Source organism: Gobio gobio, assembly GCF_949357685.1.
Source record: "Gobio gobio genome assembly, chromosome: 21".
Lineage (NCBI taxonomy): Eukaryota > Metazoa > Chordata > Actinopteri > Cypriniformes > Gobionidae > Gobio > Gobio gobio.
In genome coordinates this window covers 10,375,671-10,392,585 of record NC_137117.1, presented here as the reverse complement: position 1 = coordinate 10,392,585, position 16,915 = coordinate 10,375,671, and the positions used below count along the sequence as shown (strand labels likewise).

At 37.8% G+C, this 16,915-nt stretch overlaps 1 protein-coding gene across 1 annotated transcript in view; it reads right to left on the bottom strand.

Moving 5' to 3' along the window:
* The window catches only part of slc1a7b (solute carrier family 1 member 7b), a 99,847-nt gene that overhangs the window by 13,209 nt on the left and 69,723 nt on the right, over window positions 1-16,915 (bottom strand). The window contains exons 4-8 of the mRNA XM_079802820.1: window positions 10,850-10,892; window positions 7,636-7,870; window positions 7,454-7,553; window positions 5,945-6,178; window positions 3,362-3,556 (exon numbers count right to left, since the gene is read on the bottom strand). Coding sequence (XP_079658946.1) covers window positions 3,362-3,556; window positions 5,945-6,178; window positions 7,454-7,553; window positions 7,636-7,870; window positions 10,850-10,892 — 807 coding nt within the window. The remainder of the gene's footprint in view (window positions 1-3,361; window positions 3,557-5,944; window positions 6,179-7,453; window positions 7,554-7,635; window positions 7,871-10,849; window positions 10,893-16,915) is intronic.

Sequence of the window (16,915 nt, the reverse complement as noted above, 5' to 3'; positions counted from 1 at the left end):
TTGGCGACTTCTGTGACCCTCAGCATGCGCTGACCCCGCTCTGTGGTTTTATGTGGCCGAGTTGCTGTTGTTAAAAGAGAAAAACTGCACACTCTCTTAAGGATAGCATGGCATCTATTTACCAACATTTTGGCTAGTAGCCTTTGTCAAGGTAGAGAAAACTGTTCAGCCTTTTATGTTCAAACCGGAGTCGGACAATGATGGAGAGACTCAAGAAGAAGGGACAACATGTAGAATGAGACAGGACGTTTCTGAATGTTAACTATCTTTAAGTCATCGATAAGCATATTCTGTCATGATAATAAATCGCTGGTGTGTGAACTGTTGTAAGACGCACAGAGCCAGAGAATATCTGCTGCATGAAGATAGAACAGGTATAGTTTAGTTTATTTACAGTTATAATGTTGTCATCTTACTTCTATGACATGCTATTGAATTTGTGTTATGTACTGTATTGCAATAAATGTAAAAAGACGGAGAAGACTCCTAAATGTGCTCGACTACAACAACTCTTCCTCTTCTCTAAAGCAACCCATCATGGCCTCACCCCTTTGTTGCGTGTTCCCGGGGACAAGGTTTATGAAAATTTTAGGGTATAATAAGCAGTGATGGGAATAACGGCGTTATAGATAAACAGCGTTATTAACGGAATTATTTTTTTCAGTAACGAGTAATATATATTAGTTTTTTAATGGCAACTCTGAGTGTTTGGCATGGTAATATATGACAATGTTGATATATTTGGTCTAGGTGGAACAGATCTGCTGTTATTGATGCTACTGCTGTTATTGCTGCTGCTGTTATTGCTGCTGTTATTGATGCTGCTGCTGTTATTGATGCTACTGCTGTTATTGCTGCTGTTATTGATGCTACTGGTGTTATTGATGCTGCTGTTATTGATGCTGCTGCTGTTATTGATGCTACTGCTGTTATTGCTGCTGTTATTGATGCTACTGCTGTTATTGATGCTGCTGTTATTGATGCTGCTGCTGTTATTTATGCTGCTCTTATTGCTGCTGTTATTGATGCTGCTCTTATTGCTGCTGTTATTGATGCTGCTCTTATTGCTGCTGTTATTGATGCTGCTCTTATTGCTGCTGTTATTGATGCTGCTCTTATTGCTGCTGCTCTTATTGCTGCTGTTATTGATGCTACTGCTGTTATTGATGCTGCTGCTGTTATTGATGCTGCTGCTGTTATCGATGCTGCTCTTATTGCTGCTGTTATTGATGCTGCTGCTGTTATTGCTGCTGTTATTGATGCTACTGCTGTTATTGATGCTGCTGCTGTTATTGATGCTACTGCTGTTATTGCTGCTGTTATTGATGCTACTGCTGTTATTGATGCTGCTGTTATTGATGCTGCTGCTGTTATTTATGCTGCTCTTATTGCTGCTGTTATTGATGCTGCTCTTATTGCTGCTGTTATTGATGCTGCTCTTATTGCTGCTGTTATTGATGCTGCTCTTATTGCTGCTCTTATTGATGCTGCTCTTATTGCTGCTGCTCTTATTGCTGCTGTTATTGATGCTACTGCTGTTATTGATGCTGCTGCTGTTATTGATGCTGCTGCTGTTATCGATGCTGCTCTTATTGCTGCTGTTATTGATGCTGCTGCTGTTATTGCTGATGTTACTGTTATTGCTGATGCTGCTATTATTGATGCTGCTGTTATTGATGCTGCTATTATTGATGCTGCTGTTATTGATGCTGCTATTATTGATGCTGCTGTTATTGATGCTGCTATTATTGATGCTGCTGTTATTGCTGATGCTGCTGTTATTGATGATGCTGTTATTGCTGATACTGCTATTATTGATGCTGCTGTTATTGATGCTGCTGTTATTGCTGATGTTACTGTTATTGCTGATGCTGCTATTATTGATGCTGCTGTTATTGATGCTGCTGTTATTGATGCTGCTGTTATTGCTGATGCTGCTGTTATTGCTGATGCTGTTATTGATGCTGCTGTTATTGATGCTGCTGTTATTGATGCTGCTGTTATTGCTGATGCTGCTGTTATTGCTGATGCTGCTATTATTGATGCTGCTGTTATTGATGATGCTGTTGTTATTGATGCTGCTGTTATTGATGATGCTGCTGTTATTGCTGCTGCTGTTATTATTGATGCTGCTGTTATTGATGATGCTGCTGTTATTGCTGCTGCTGTTATTATTGATGCTGCTGTTATTGATGATGCTGCTGTTATTGCTGCTGCTGCTTTTGATGATGCCGCCATTATTGCTGCTGCTGTTATTGCTGATGTTACTGTTATTGATGCTGCTGTTATTGCTGATGCTGCTGTTATTGCTGATGCTGCTATTATTGATGCTGCTGTTATTGATGCTGCTGTTATTATTGATGCTGCTGTTATTGATGCTGCTGCTTTTATTGATGCTGCTGCTGTTACTGATGCTGCTGCTGTTATTACTGCTGCTGTTATTGATGCTGCTGTTATTGCTGATGCTGCTATTATTGATGCTGCTGCTGTTATTACTGCTGCTGTTATTGATGCTGCTGTTATTGATGCTGCTGTTATTGATGATGCTGCTGTTATTTCTGCTGCTGCTGTTATTGATGCTGCTGTTATTGCTGCTACAGTTATTGCTGCTGCTGTTATTGATGCTGCTGTTATTGATGCTGCTGTTATTGATGATGCTGCTGTTATTTCTGCTGCTGCTGTTATTGCTGCTGCTGTTATTGCTGCTACAGTTATTTCTGCTGCTGTTATTGCTGTTGCTGCTGTTATTGATGCTGCTGTTATTGCTGCTGCTGTTATTGCTGTTGCTGCTGTTATTGCTGCTGCTGTTATTTCTGCTGCTGTTATTGCTACTGTTATTGCTGCTGCTGTTATTGCTACTGTTATTGCTGCTGTTGTTATTGATGCTGCTGCTGTTATTTCTGCTGCTGTTATTGATACTGCTGCTGTTTTGGCTGCTGCTACTGTTATCGCTACTGCTGTTATTGATGCTGTTAATAAAGGCCTTCTGAAGCGAAGTGGCGTGTTTGTGTGAGAAAAATATCCATATTTAAAACTTTATAGACCAAAATAACTAGCTTCCAGCGGTCAGCGGTATGAGAGTCGACTTACGCTAAAAGAAGCAAAACTGCTACAGCAAATGCTTTCCAAGTATTTAAAGGTTTAGCGGCGAGCTCATTGGCTACTGATACAGCAAAAACCAATCAGCTGTGCTCTATAGGGAATTATGTGATAAAGTTTGCTGTTAAGTTAAGGACCTATCAGCCTGCGCCATCTAGAGTTCTATGACATAACTTTGTATTTGAAAAAAACCCTTTTATGGGAAAAAAAAATCATAGTGAAACAAATGTTTTTACAAACTTTTAAAAAATTTCAAACGTACCTGATAGTGATGATTTGGCCAAAGTCTAGCTCATAGTTGTTGACCTGGGCGATAAAAATGGCTGCCACCGCCTCATACAATGCAGTGCCATCCATGTTGATGGTGGCTCCCACAGGAAGCACGAAGCGAATGATCCGCCGGTCTATGTGATTGTTCTCCAGCAGGCACTTGAAGGTGATAGGCAGAGTGGCAGAACTGCAAATGAAAAAGGATATGTTAAAACTCATGTCTTATCCAGGGTTACTATTGTTAGCTAAAACATTTCTGTTCATAAAAATCAACCTGATATAAAATAATATAAAGTATTAGTTGAAGACTTAAACTAACTGAAAATTAGATATATTGCCTTGGCAATAAATTTGAATTTGACACACTAAAAATATTAACCTGAAATTTTCTTTTATTTTTTTAACTAAAACTACAAATTAAAATTAAATTAAACCTAAACTAACACCTTTTTTTTCTACCACTTGTTTGTTTTCGTATTGTGGCTAATATGTTCATATATACAGCTACCATCAGAAACACAATTAAATATTGCATATGCAAATTCCATATGACCCAACATATTTTACCACCTGTTGCAACAGTTTATCTTCATATTGTATAACCGCCCAACCTCACACAAAAATGATTTATGTGCAAACACATGATACAAATACTGCAAGAAAGAATGAGGTATGGCATCATTGTTATGAATAAATTACAGATGAGTGTTGTGTGGTGGAGCTATATTTTTAAGTGTATAATATTTCACAACAGAGAGAAAAATAACATTATCCATTTTTTAAATACGTTTTTCTTTTTAGTGGACATGTGAACTACAGCCGCTGGCAGCGTGAGTTGACAAAAGGGTAAATGTATTGATAAAATTTCTCATATAGATGAGTGCTTGTGCAATATTTATGATGTTTTCCCTCTCTCTATCATGGACGCAGGGTCACAACCTCCTCCTGGCGGTGTGTAGGTTGAAATGAGACCTTCAGGCGTGCAAGCTACACACTTTCCTTTGACACAAACCTTTTAAAATGAATATGTTTCTGTTGTAATTGATGGGTATATTGCTATGAAATTGTACATCAGACTTTCAGAAACATTCTCTGGCTCAGTAAGTATTACATATATTTATATATACAGTGTGTATATATATATATATATATACACACTATATTGCTAAAAGTTTTGGGGCGCCGGCCTTTATGTGCAAATGAACATCCCATTCTTAATCTGTAGGGTTTAATATGGAGTTGGCCCACCCCTGAAAAACAACCCCACACCATAATCCCCCCTCCACCAAACTTTACACTTAGCACAATGCAGTCAGACAAGTCCCGTTCTCCTGGCAACCACCAAACCCAGACTCGTCCATGGGGTGGGCAGACAGAGAAGCGTGATTGGTCATTCCAGAGAACACGTTGTGATGAGGTTCGATGTATATGGGTGAGGAAAGGAAGAAGGCGGGGTCGGCGTGACTGGGACTGCACTTAATTTATTACTCAGAACAGGTTCAAACATAAAGCAAACGTTCAGCTCAGAACAATCAAAACACTCAATAGTCAATATTTCACTCAGTTTCAGCTTTTCAACACTCTTTCTCCCTCTGGCAGAGCTGCAGTCCCAGTCCAGATCTCTCTCTCTCTCAACTCTCTCCCCGCTGCAGCTTATATGCAGTCTCTCCATGCCAATTACTGCAATCAGACACAGGTGTTACTCATCTGCACTTGACCTACTTACTCACCACTCGGCTCGGCTCTCTCTCTCCCGCTACAGACCTTGCAAAACCACGCCCCCTCCGCCACACACGTCTCCACTGCTCTAGAGTCCAGTGGTGGCGCGCTTTACCCCACTGCATCTGATGCTTTGCATTGCACTTGGTGATGTAGGCCTTGGGTGAGCTGCTCGGCCATGGAAACCCATTCCATGAAGCTCTACACACTGTTCTTGAGCTCATCTGAAGGCCACAGGAAGTTTGGAGGTCTGTAGCTGTTGGCTCTGCAGAAAGTGGTGACTTCTGCACACTGTGACCCTCAGCATGCGCTGACCCCGCTCTGTGAATTTACGTGGCCTATCACTTCTCGGCTGAGTTGCTGCTGTTCCCAATTGCTTCCACTTTGTTATAATACCACTAACAGTTGAGCGTGGAATATTTAGCCGTGAGGAAATTTCACGAATGGACTTATTGCACAGGTGGCAAACTATCACGGTACCATGCTTGAGTTCACTGAGCTCCTGAGAGCAACCCGTTCTTTCACAAATGTTTGTAGAAGCGTTAGCTTTACCCTCACAAATAAATTATATACAAAATTTTATTACTGTATTTACTTGTGGTGAGCATAATAGACTTTCATGAACAATACAAAATATTACTGACCCCAAACTGCATATATATCTCCTGAAAGTTTGGTATTTATCCATCAACGCAGCTGATACCACAAAAACCAATCACATTTGTTGCTAATACTGACATTTGTGCTGACCTCACTTCTTGGTGGGTGATATCATTAAGGAACTGGCTTTTGTTAGTTAAAGGGATTTTGCAAAAGAATAACAGGATGAATGTGATCTTTGTTTTGGCTGGTATACCTGGAGGACGTGGCTAGTGAGATGAGCAGCGCCTGCAGGATTCCTCGGATGTAGACGATGGGGCTCTTCTTGGTGATGAAGAAGTACATGCTGGGCAGGATGAAGAGGCCGTGCAGAATGAGGCCCATCACCACAGTGATGGCGTAAAAGCCAAGCTTCTTCCCCATCGCGGACGGGTCGCTCATCTCCAGAATCTTACCGGCCACCAGAAACACGATGCCAAACGGGAAGTACCTGAAACAAAATGTACAAAATGTATTCTATTATGCTGTATTACTTAACCATTTAAAGCCTACTTTATCATATTTGATTCAAAAGGCCTCTAAGTGATCAACATGATCAAACCTTTGCTGAAAAACCTGTTCCATATTTTTAGCAAGCAAAAGGCATTTTGGAATAATTGCAAAATGTCCCTCTTCAGGTCGTCGTTCATGTGAAATCTTTACTGATTTTAATAACGTAAACGTAAGTATAACATTTATATTGTAAGTAATATTTCAAGATACACTTACTGGACTAAACCAACCATACGTTGTTTTAGAAAAATCTAAATGTGAGTATCAAATATGATCCATCAGGCTTTTGAGGAACGTTTGTTTGTTCATCTCTCAATCATCATTTTATAGCATATTTTATCTCACAATAAAAACGACAAAACTTTGATTATAAAACAAATCATTTAAATAGCATCATATTAAGATATAGCCTATTATTGGGAGATATAGGGCCCTATTTTAATGATCTGAGCGCAGGTGCACTTAGGGCATGTCCGAAACCAATTTAACGATGGAACATGGTCTAAAAGGGTTGTACCTCGTCTCTTAATGAGTCATGGGTGTGTTTAGGGCGTAATGTGCAATAAAGCAGTCAGAGTCTCATCTCCCTTTCCCTTTAAAAGCCAGTTGTGCTTGCACCATGGCGGATTCGCTATTTACATGCCTGAATTTGCGAGTGGAAAGACTGAATGGTGTATGATAGGGTCCATAGAGTGAAAACTGATATTTATATGTATTTTATGCCAGTAGTCTGCTATGAAGATCTCATTGATTTACATTATAAGCTATCAGAATGTGATCATACTTTTGGCCATATAAATATCAACATCTGCAACAAATTGCATATTCTCGATATCATACACTCTAAAAAATGCTGGGTTAAAAACAACCCAAGTTGGGTTGAAAATTGACAAACCCAGCAATTGGGTTGTTTTAACCCAGCGATTGGGTTGTTTTAAGCAAACATTTAACCCAACCGCTGGGTTAAAATGACCCATTCACTGGGTTAAAACAACCCAATTGCTTTGCTTTCCAAAAGCATTTTTTAGAGTGTATGATATTGAGAATATGCAAAAAAAATTTTTTGGGGGGGGGGGGTTAAAAAATAGTCATAATTTGTCTAAATGTTCAATAAACTAGATAATTTCATATGCCAGGCTTTACAGAGCTAAGTAGGTAATGTTTTATCATTTTTAACATTTAAAATCAAAGCAAAATCAAGTAAAAATCTTACCAGATGACAATAGCAACGATTTTCAGCACCGCTTCATTTAGACTCTGGCAAAAGTTAACCAGTGCACTGCCGTTAGGACCCATCCTGCCCAACATTATGCCTGCGCAAAATTGAGCAATGTGAGATATGATATAAAAACATTAACACTTCTTCTCAAATGTCGTTTGTTGCAGTGTTCTCACCCATGGTGGCAGAGAAAATGACAATCCCCAAGACGTTCATGCCCTCACTGGTGCCAGGAAGCGTTCGCATCACCACGTCAGGAGGCGGGGTCAGATCCAGCTGAAAGTTCTGGATGTCCGTCCCGTTATCATCCTGAATCCCGTAGATGAGCGAGCGGCGAGTGGTGCTCTCCGTCAGACTGCTGGCCACTGTCGCCTTAGGCGTCTTCATTATGGGCACACTGTTGGTACGATACTAAAGAGAGAGAATTTTGTTTTATTAATCTCTTTATTTTACTTTAGCTTGTTGAGCATTCAAAGCAGAAGCTCCTCAAATGCCTTTACAGTACAGCGACAACATTGTCAAAACGATCCCTGTACATATGGATCTGCGAAAACGACTAAAAACACTGTATTCTGCTGCCAGGCCAGTAGGTGGCGACGGCACTTTGTAAAGAAACACTATAGACTCAACATGTAGGGCCTTATCAGCAGTGTTGGGCACGTTACTTTAAAAAAGTAATTAGTTATAGTTACTAGTTACTTCTTACAAATAGTAACTGAGTTAGTAACTGAGTTACATCATTATAAAAGTAACTAATTACCAGGGAAAGTAACTAATGTGTTACTTTTTTTTTTTCTTCAAATGTTCAAATATGTCAAATAACTTGGATGCCCCCAATATTAAATATGTTAAATGAATGAATTGGACACTAAATAGAATAAATTATTATTATAAAACATTGTACATTAATGTACACTATTGTAATGTTGCTGTGGGACAATGTGAGACACCTATCAAATTCAATATATTATTGTAAATATTATCAGTAGACCTACTATAGTGTACATATTGTGTAAATATTATCAGTAGACCTACTATAGTTTAAATATTGTGTAAATAGTATCAGTACTTATTTACTACTCCTCTGGTAGTGGAGCTCACGTTATCACCTGGGTTTTTAGCCACTAATATTGTGGCTGTGATGACGTGAGGCTTCATTAGATTAGAAATAGAATTACTTGCCACCGACGTGGATAGACTCTTTCTCCCTGGGCATAAGCTTCACGTTAAATTTATGTAATGTTTATATGTTTATAAACATTCTTACCGTTCACCTCAACGAGGGAAAAGTAGCGCTTATACTTCCAGTTTGCGAAAGCTACCTTTGAAGTCGTTGGACTGCCATCGCTGACTGTGCATATGCGTGTGCGTCAAAGGTGTGTGTGTGAACTCAACCTATCAACCTCAACCTTGTCTCCCACCCACCAATCATCATCAGTTGTGTACCACCCAACCCAGCCCCCAACACGCATGGGCGCGCGCGCACACACACACACACACGCGCGCTGCAGGTCTGACTGACAGAGAGCCTGTTCGGATGAAAACCGCTTCAATGAGCTCAATTATAGTAACGCCGCATTTTTTTCCTCAGTAACGCTAACGGCGTTGTAACGGAAGAAACGGTAATTCGTTTGATTACTCGTTACTGAAAAAAGTAATTCCGTTAGTAACGCCGTTTATCTATAACGCCGTTATTCCCAACACTGCTTATCAGTGGCTTATATTTTAAAGTGTAGTTTAACTTGATGCACTAAAATAACTAAAACTACAATTTAAATTAATAAAAAAATACAAAAAAAATTTAAAGGGGTGGTTCCGTGGTTTTTTTCTAGCCTTGGTTGTGTTTATGGGGTGCAGTATAACATGTCTTAATACTTCTTTTTTTTTTTTTTTTTTTTACACCGTATTTTTCTTATATTTTACCTTTATTCCACACCGCTGTCTCCACGGTCCTTTGAATGGCTTGTTTGCTTCCTGCTTGAAGCCCATCCCTCCGAAAAACGCAATGGTCTTAGATTGGTTAGATGGCCAAATGTAGTTTGTAGTTCTGCAACAGCTCTCTCTCTTTCGTAATGACTGCGACGTGGCCTTGCCCACTTTGTTGCGTGTTCGCGGGGGCAGTGTTTATGTTAATAGCGAGGGTTTATGATGTCACCAACCCGGGAAGAAGCTTGTTGTAGTCCAAACGGGCCGTTTTTGTAGGCAATAAACTGCCATAACTTTAAGAGACAATATCTCCGTTTGCATTGAACTTTCAGCGCTGTAACTTTGCAGATACTGTTTATGCTCAAGCAGCAACATTACACACTAACTAAAGTTAAAAAAGTGAAATCGCATGCAACCACCCCTTTAATAACAAAAACTCATAAAAATAACAAAATGGAAAATATAAAAATCAAAATCCAAATATTATTAAAAACTATAATAGTATCTCAATGATACTAAAATAACCATCTCAAGTTCTTTCTAGGCACTTTTGAACTAGTAAAAGCAGGTTGGATACTGAACCAGTTGTGAAGTAGTTTTAAACACAAATATTTGCAACAAACTTGATTGCCCCATTTTACAAGATGTAAAATATGTCTCTGATGTGAGTGTGTATGTGAAGTTTTAGCTCAAAATACCCCAGAGATAATGTTTTATAACATGTTAAAATTGTCACTTTTTGAGGGTGAACATAAACGTGCCGTTTTTGTGTGTCCCTTTAAATGCAAATGAGCTGCTGCTCATGGGGCGGAGCTTCAAGAGCTCATGTTAGCAGCTCTGATTACCTCATGCAGACGCGCAATGAAACTGCTCAGCCTTTTGTGTTCAAACCGGAGTCGGACAATGATGGAGAGATTCAAGAAGACGTGACAACATGTATAATGAGACAGGGCGTTTCTGAATGGGAAGTTGATCAATTTATGAGTTAACTATCTTCAAGTCATCGATAAGCATATTCTGTCATGATAATCTATCAATTCTCAACATAGCTTCACCTCACCCCCTTTGTTGTGTGTTCATGGGGGCGGGATTTATGCAAATTTCAGGGTTAGTGATGTCACTAACTCGGGAGGAAGCTTGTGTAGTCTACCAGCCGTTTGTTGTAGTCCTTAAAAAGCCATTTCTGTAAAAGAAAATATCTCCCTTTGCTTTGAACTTTGAGCGTCGTAACTTTGCAGATGTTGTTTATGCCCGAACAGCAACATTACACACTATCTAAAGTTAAGAAAGTTAAATCATAATCAACCACCCCTTTAATGTTTTGAGTAAAACGTAGTAATGAATTATAGAAAATGTATGCATTCATGGTTTGCATGCATTAATTAAGTGGTTCAGTGTCAAATTTTCCTTACGTATAGTATGAGGAGAGTGACTAGTAATTCAAAGCTAACTGTGGATTCTTACCTGTTGAAATGTGGCTTGAACGAGGTTGGCTGGAAACATGTTTCTATTCGGGGACATAAAATATACTACAGTTAGAAGAGTACAAGAGTTTCATTGACCTGTTGAATGCTTAAGACATTTATAGAAAGCATGCACACACTTCTAGTATCCTTCATAAAAATAGTCCTAGCAGCTCCTCATGTGAGTGAACGAAAGCACAAAGACTGAATGAAGGCCAACAGATGTTGACATTTTCAGAGGTAAAATATTTGTACATTATTCATTATGGGGTGAATTCATGAATTCATGTTCTTGAACACACATTTTGGAATTTTATATATAAAATGTTAACATTGAGATTCCGTGGAATAAAAGCATTTCTTAGATTTGATTGGTATTTGTAATAAATTAGTTAATAAATGTTTAATGCCATTAAACTTTACACAGGAAAGACTAAAACACTGACTTAATTTCACATTAAAACTTACATTTTTGTGTGATTTTAAAGACCTTTATAAACACACACACACACACACACACACACACACACACACACACACACACACACACACACACACACACACACACACACACACACACACACACACACACACACACACACACACACACACACACACACACACACACACACACACACACACACACACACACACGCAAATCAGTACATTAGTATATACTTAATGAAACGTACAAATACCAATGAAAACTAATGAGAGAATATGCTTTACAGAACGTCTCACAGAAATTAACTGGAGATTTTTCAAAAAAGTCCTTCTTAAGGTAAAAAAATGACCAGAATTCATTTTTATTTAAATTAAATGAATGTACTATATTTTAGTTTACGTTTTTTTATCTAATATTTTATACTTTTAGGGGATTTTATGGTACTAAATTATATATCTATGCAATAGTTCTAATTTATCTTTTTGATCATAGACCTGAAAATAACTTGAAATATCATAAATGTTGAATGCTTTGGAGCACAGACTTAGGTTTAGTCTCTTTTTAAAGAAGACACGTGGCAGGTTATTGCTGAAGTTAAAAAAAAGTGAACTTAAAAAAGTTATTGAATTTTATGTTTATTGTTATGAAAAATGCACAAAAATACAAATTTAAATGATCTGAAATATACATTTTTCAAAACACGTTTTATCTAAAAGTGTGTGAAAATCAAAAGCATAAGGGTCAATGACATGACATGTATTTTTTGTGTCTGAATTCATTATTTTCCTAAACAGGAATATATCAAATTGATCTACAATATTTCCTCTATAAGAAACCCTTTTCATTTTTTTTTTATTTTTTAAATCAGTTGACTTTTTGAGTTGTGGTGTTTTGAAAGACAAAAAATGTCAGGTGGTGCAACCGCACAAGCAGAAAACAAAACATATGCAATAGAAAGGTTAATTTTCTCGGTCAAATTCTTAATCAAATAGTTTGGCATGATTTTACGTTAAATTCCTTATAAATGAGGGGAAATAGTGTATCAGAAAAAACTATTCTATTACTTAAAAAACTTTACTTCTCCAAATGTCAGGGAGAGCGACCGACATAAAAATGCCATTTTATGCAATGTTACTTTAAGAAAACCATGTGACAGCATATGACATCACACAGAGGACCCCTGTGATGCAGTAACAATGTAAGTCACCCTCCCATAAATATGAGATCATTTGACATTTTTGAGTAATGATGAGGTTGATTCAACTTATCATGTCAGGTGGTATGACCCCTGGAAAACTTTGAAAATGTGTTGTTATTATAAAAATGTGTATTTGATTTAAAACATGTATGTATAACCTTGAGCATATGGTCAAACATTTGTGTCCAAGTTAATGCCTGTTAGATTTGAATTGAGTTTGAAATGTCGGGGGTGCGACCAGCAAATTTACATTTAAAAGTATCAATTCCCACTGCAATTGCAAAATTAAGTATGAAATATAACTGTAAACTGTTATATAATGTATACAAATAATTTTTACAGTTAAAAACAAAACATAACTCCTTATGGAAAATTGGGTGTTTGAACACGTAGAAAAGTGTCTGTTTAAATGAATTGGACTAAAAGGGCAATACATAAAGAAATAGAACCATGTGATATGCATTTTAGACACTACAGTGGTTCATATGTATATTGTATATGTATATTATTTTAAATGAATATATGGTCACACCACCTGACATTTTCTGGGTGGTAAAATCAGAAATATTGTTTAATAATAAATGAATGCTGTCTTAAAAGCTGTAAAACCAATATGAATCAAAACCATACTTTTTTGGACATAAAAATACATTTTAAAACTGTTTTGCTTAAAATTAGTTTCCTATTCATTTCGCGAACAGTACAAGTGTTACCTTTTTTCAGGTCCATTTAACCTTGTCGAATAATGTCCATAATTTTGTGTGTGTGTGTTCACATAGCAAGTGCCAAAACCTTTACCAAATATTGTACCATTCAGACGGACAAAAAAAAAAAAAAAAAAAAAAAAAATTATATATAAATATATATATATATATATATATATATATATATATATATATATATATATATATATATATATAAAAAATTTTTTTTTTTTTTTTTCAGTCAAAATTACAGAAGAGCACCAGTTGGTTAAGTTGTACAATTGTTTGGATATGATTCTTACGTGGGCAGGAATGTATGGAAGCTTGCTTCCGTCACAGAATAAAAAAAAAAAAGGTAATTGTGACCTTTTTCTCGCAATTCTGACTTTTTATCTCAGAATTGCGCAATATAAAGTTGCAATTGCCAGTTATTAAGCATTTTTTCTGACTTTATATCACACAATTCTGAGGAAAAAAGTCAGAATTGTGAGATGTTAACCCGCAATTGTGAGACAAAGGTCGCTGTTATCTTTTAAAATGTTTTATTCTGTGGCGGAAACAAGCTTCCATAGGAAGGAACTATGACATTGCAGAGCGTTTTTATCTGTCATTTTCATTAAAGAAATGATTAAACTAAATAATCCTGCCAACACACCACATGAAGCTTCTGAATGTATTGAAGGTCTTTTAAATGGCTTTGTCAACAAACAACTGTCTACATCACGTTTCTAATGAAATGACCTTCAGCTGATGGAGTGTAACAATGGAGTGTCATTTATTTCAGTTACGTGTCTTCCTGGAGGCAGAGATAATGGCTGCATTTGCTTCCAGCACGGTTAATAATTCACTTCCTGTGCAGTTGGTTTAAGCTACAAACACATGGATTATTATAAATGACACAGGTATTGAAAAGTTGGTTGATGCTGAGCTCACAAACACACACAGCGGCACAATTTGGACACTTGAAATATAAAAATATCATTGCATTAGATAACAAAATATGAAACCAAGTGTCATTTATCATAAATAAACATAACCGCAAGCACACTTTTCAAGCAAAAACATGCATTTGCATAGTTTGAAATCCTACAACAATAAATCTAGTGTTGAAGACAGTCAGTATAGTGTGACTGTGTTTGTTTGTCTTAAGTGGAACATGTTTATTGTTCATTTTATCATCTAATGCAGTGATATGCAAATTGTCTTAAGTGTCCAAATACATCACTGTGCATCAAAACACTCAAATTGTTCTAGACGTGTGTTCATGACTCATCGAGTGCTCTCAAACAGGTCATGTGTGATTATGACTGCTATACCTTCGATCGAAACACAATCAGGTTGGCTGGAGATTGTATCCGTGATGGTTGTAAAATATTACTGACCTCCTGCCCAATAGTTGCTAGTAAATAAATCAAATTCTGTTTTTATTGCCAGATATTGTTGATCATGAAAAAGACACTTTTCCAGCGAACAAAAATAAAGAACGTTTTGTTAACGTTCCCATTAAGTTATGAAAGCGTTATTTCGGAATGTTCTCTAAACGTTCCATTTTTTTTAAATGTTTTTTCTTGGTTATTAGAATGTTAAGCTATAATTTTTCAAAGATTATGGAAACGTTACTGTTGAACGTTCTCTGAACATTTTGAAACAAGTAAAAAACGTCAGATGAACATCCAACTAAAACGTTTTAGAAAATAAATTGTTACATAAAACATGTGTAAATGTTAGGGATGCACAATATATTGACCACCATATCGGTATCGGTATGTTCACTTTTAATGTTATCGGTATCGACAATAAGAAAATTTGGCCGATATCTTAAAGCCGATAAATAATGGATTATTTCCTTCAGCAGAAACACTTCAGATGTGCACTGTTCGTCATGATGGTTTTGAATTGCTTGATATATGATTGAAATCACTTCAAAAAAGGAAAATACAGTTAAGTGCAACATTATTTTAATGATCTGAGCGCAGGGTCTGAAGTGCATGGTGCAGGTGCACTTAGGGAGTGTCCGAATCCACTTTTGCTAGTTTAACTGCGGAAAAAAACGGTCGGCACGCCAGGCACATGGTCCAAAAGGGTTGCACCTAGTCTCTTAATGAGTCGTGGGTGTGTTTTGGGCATAACGTGCAATAAACCAATCAGAGTCTCATCTCCCATTCCCTTTAAAAGCCAATTGTGCTCGGGTCATGGCGGATTCACTTTTTACATGGAGGAATTTGTGAGCGGAAAGACTGAACGCTTCTCCAGAGAGGAGTCTTTCATTTTTAATATTTAAAAATTGTGTGTGCTGCTGTGCATCCCTATGTGTGTAATAAGCAGAACGCATATTACTAACGCACCCTTTGAATAACACAAAAAATACTGCGCTATTGACTTTAGACCAGGTTTTTGTTGGTCAATGGCGCAGTCGGTCAAAATAGCAACACGCCAACAATCGGCCTGAACACACCTGGTTGGCGCTGGACGTGAAAATGATAACTACGTCGGGTTGAAACTAGCAAAAAACACTTGCGTCGTACGTGGCGTCGCATTGTGCAGAGTGTATGATAGGGCCCTAAGTCTGTCATAATATCGGCTACATAAAATTATAATGAGAACATTATTATTGTGTGCTTGGGACATGGATTTAATGGTGAGACTTTTGTTTTTGTAATCAGGCTCTCAAAAATGATATAAAAATTCGGATTTAGATGTATCGGTCAATATATCGGTCGCCACTTTAAAATTATCGGTTATCGGTATCAGCCAACATTTTTACACAGGTGCATCCCTACACTCTAAAAAATGCTGGGTTAAAAACAACCCAAGATGGGTTGAAACTGGACTAACCCAGCAATTGGATTGTTTTAACCCAGCGTTTGGGTTGTTTTAAGCAAACATTTAACCCAACCGCTTGGTTAAAACTACCCATTCACTGGGTTAAAACACCCCAATTGCTGGGTTAGTCAATTTTCAACCCATCTTGGGCTGTTTTTAACCCAGCATTTTTTAGGATGTGAAATAAATGTTTCTGTGCTAAAATTTTGAGAACATTATTAAAGACCAGATAACTTAATATAACCCAAGTTGGGTTGAAAATGGACTAACCCAGCAATTGGGTTGTTTTAACCCAGCAGTTGGGTTAAATGTTTGCTTAAAACAATCCAATTGCTGGGTTAAAACCAAGCGGCAACCTCCCGCAGTTTCTCTTGAAGCCAATACGGAAGTGACTTAAACTGCAGTTCATCAACTGGCCACTAGAGACAGACTCCAGAAGGAGCAGAATCTCATTGAGCTCATGTTAAAATGCCCAACTTTACAGCAGAATAAAACATGTTTACAGTCTGGGACAAATTGTGGTTTTGGTCTATACGGTAGAGGTCTTCACGGAGCCCCCGAGACCCGTGGACCCGGGACCCGACCCGGGACCCGTACGGGTTCGGGTCTATATTTTAAATGATCAGCCGGGTCCGGGTCGGGTCCCAATCTATTACTACGGGTCCCGGGTCTGTTTAACATTGTGTGCAATACCCGAGTCGATCCGGACTCGGAGAACACCTGCCCGTGATCAGAGTCAGTCAGCACTGCTTGTGAGTTTTTTGTAACTTGCAACTGTAAAATTAGGATAAGAAAAGTGTGAGCCGGGAAATAAGGTTTAAAAAAAAGAAAGAAGAAAAACACGAGCGATCTCTCTCTCTCTTGCTCGCTCGCCTCACGCACGCACGCGCGCTCTCT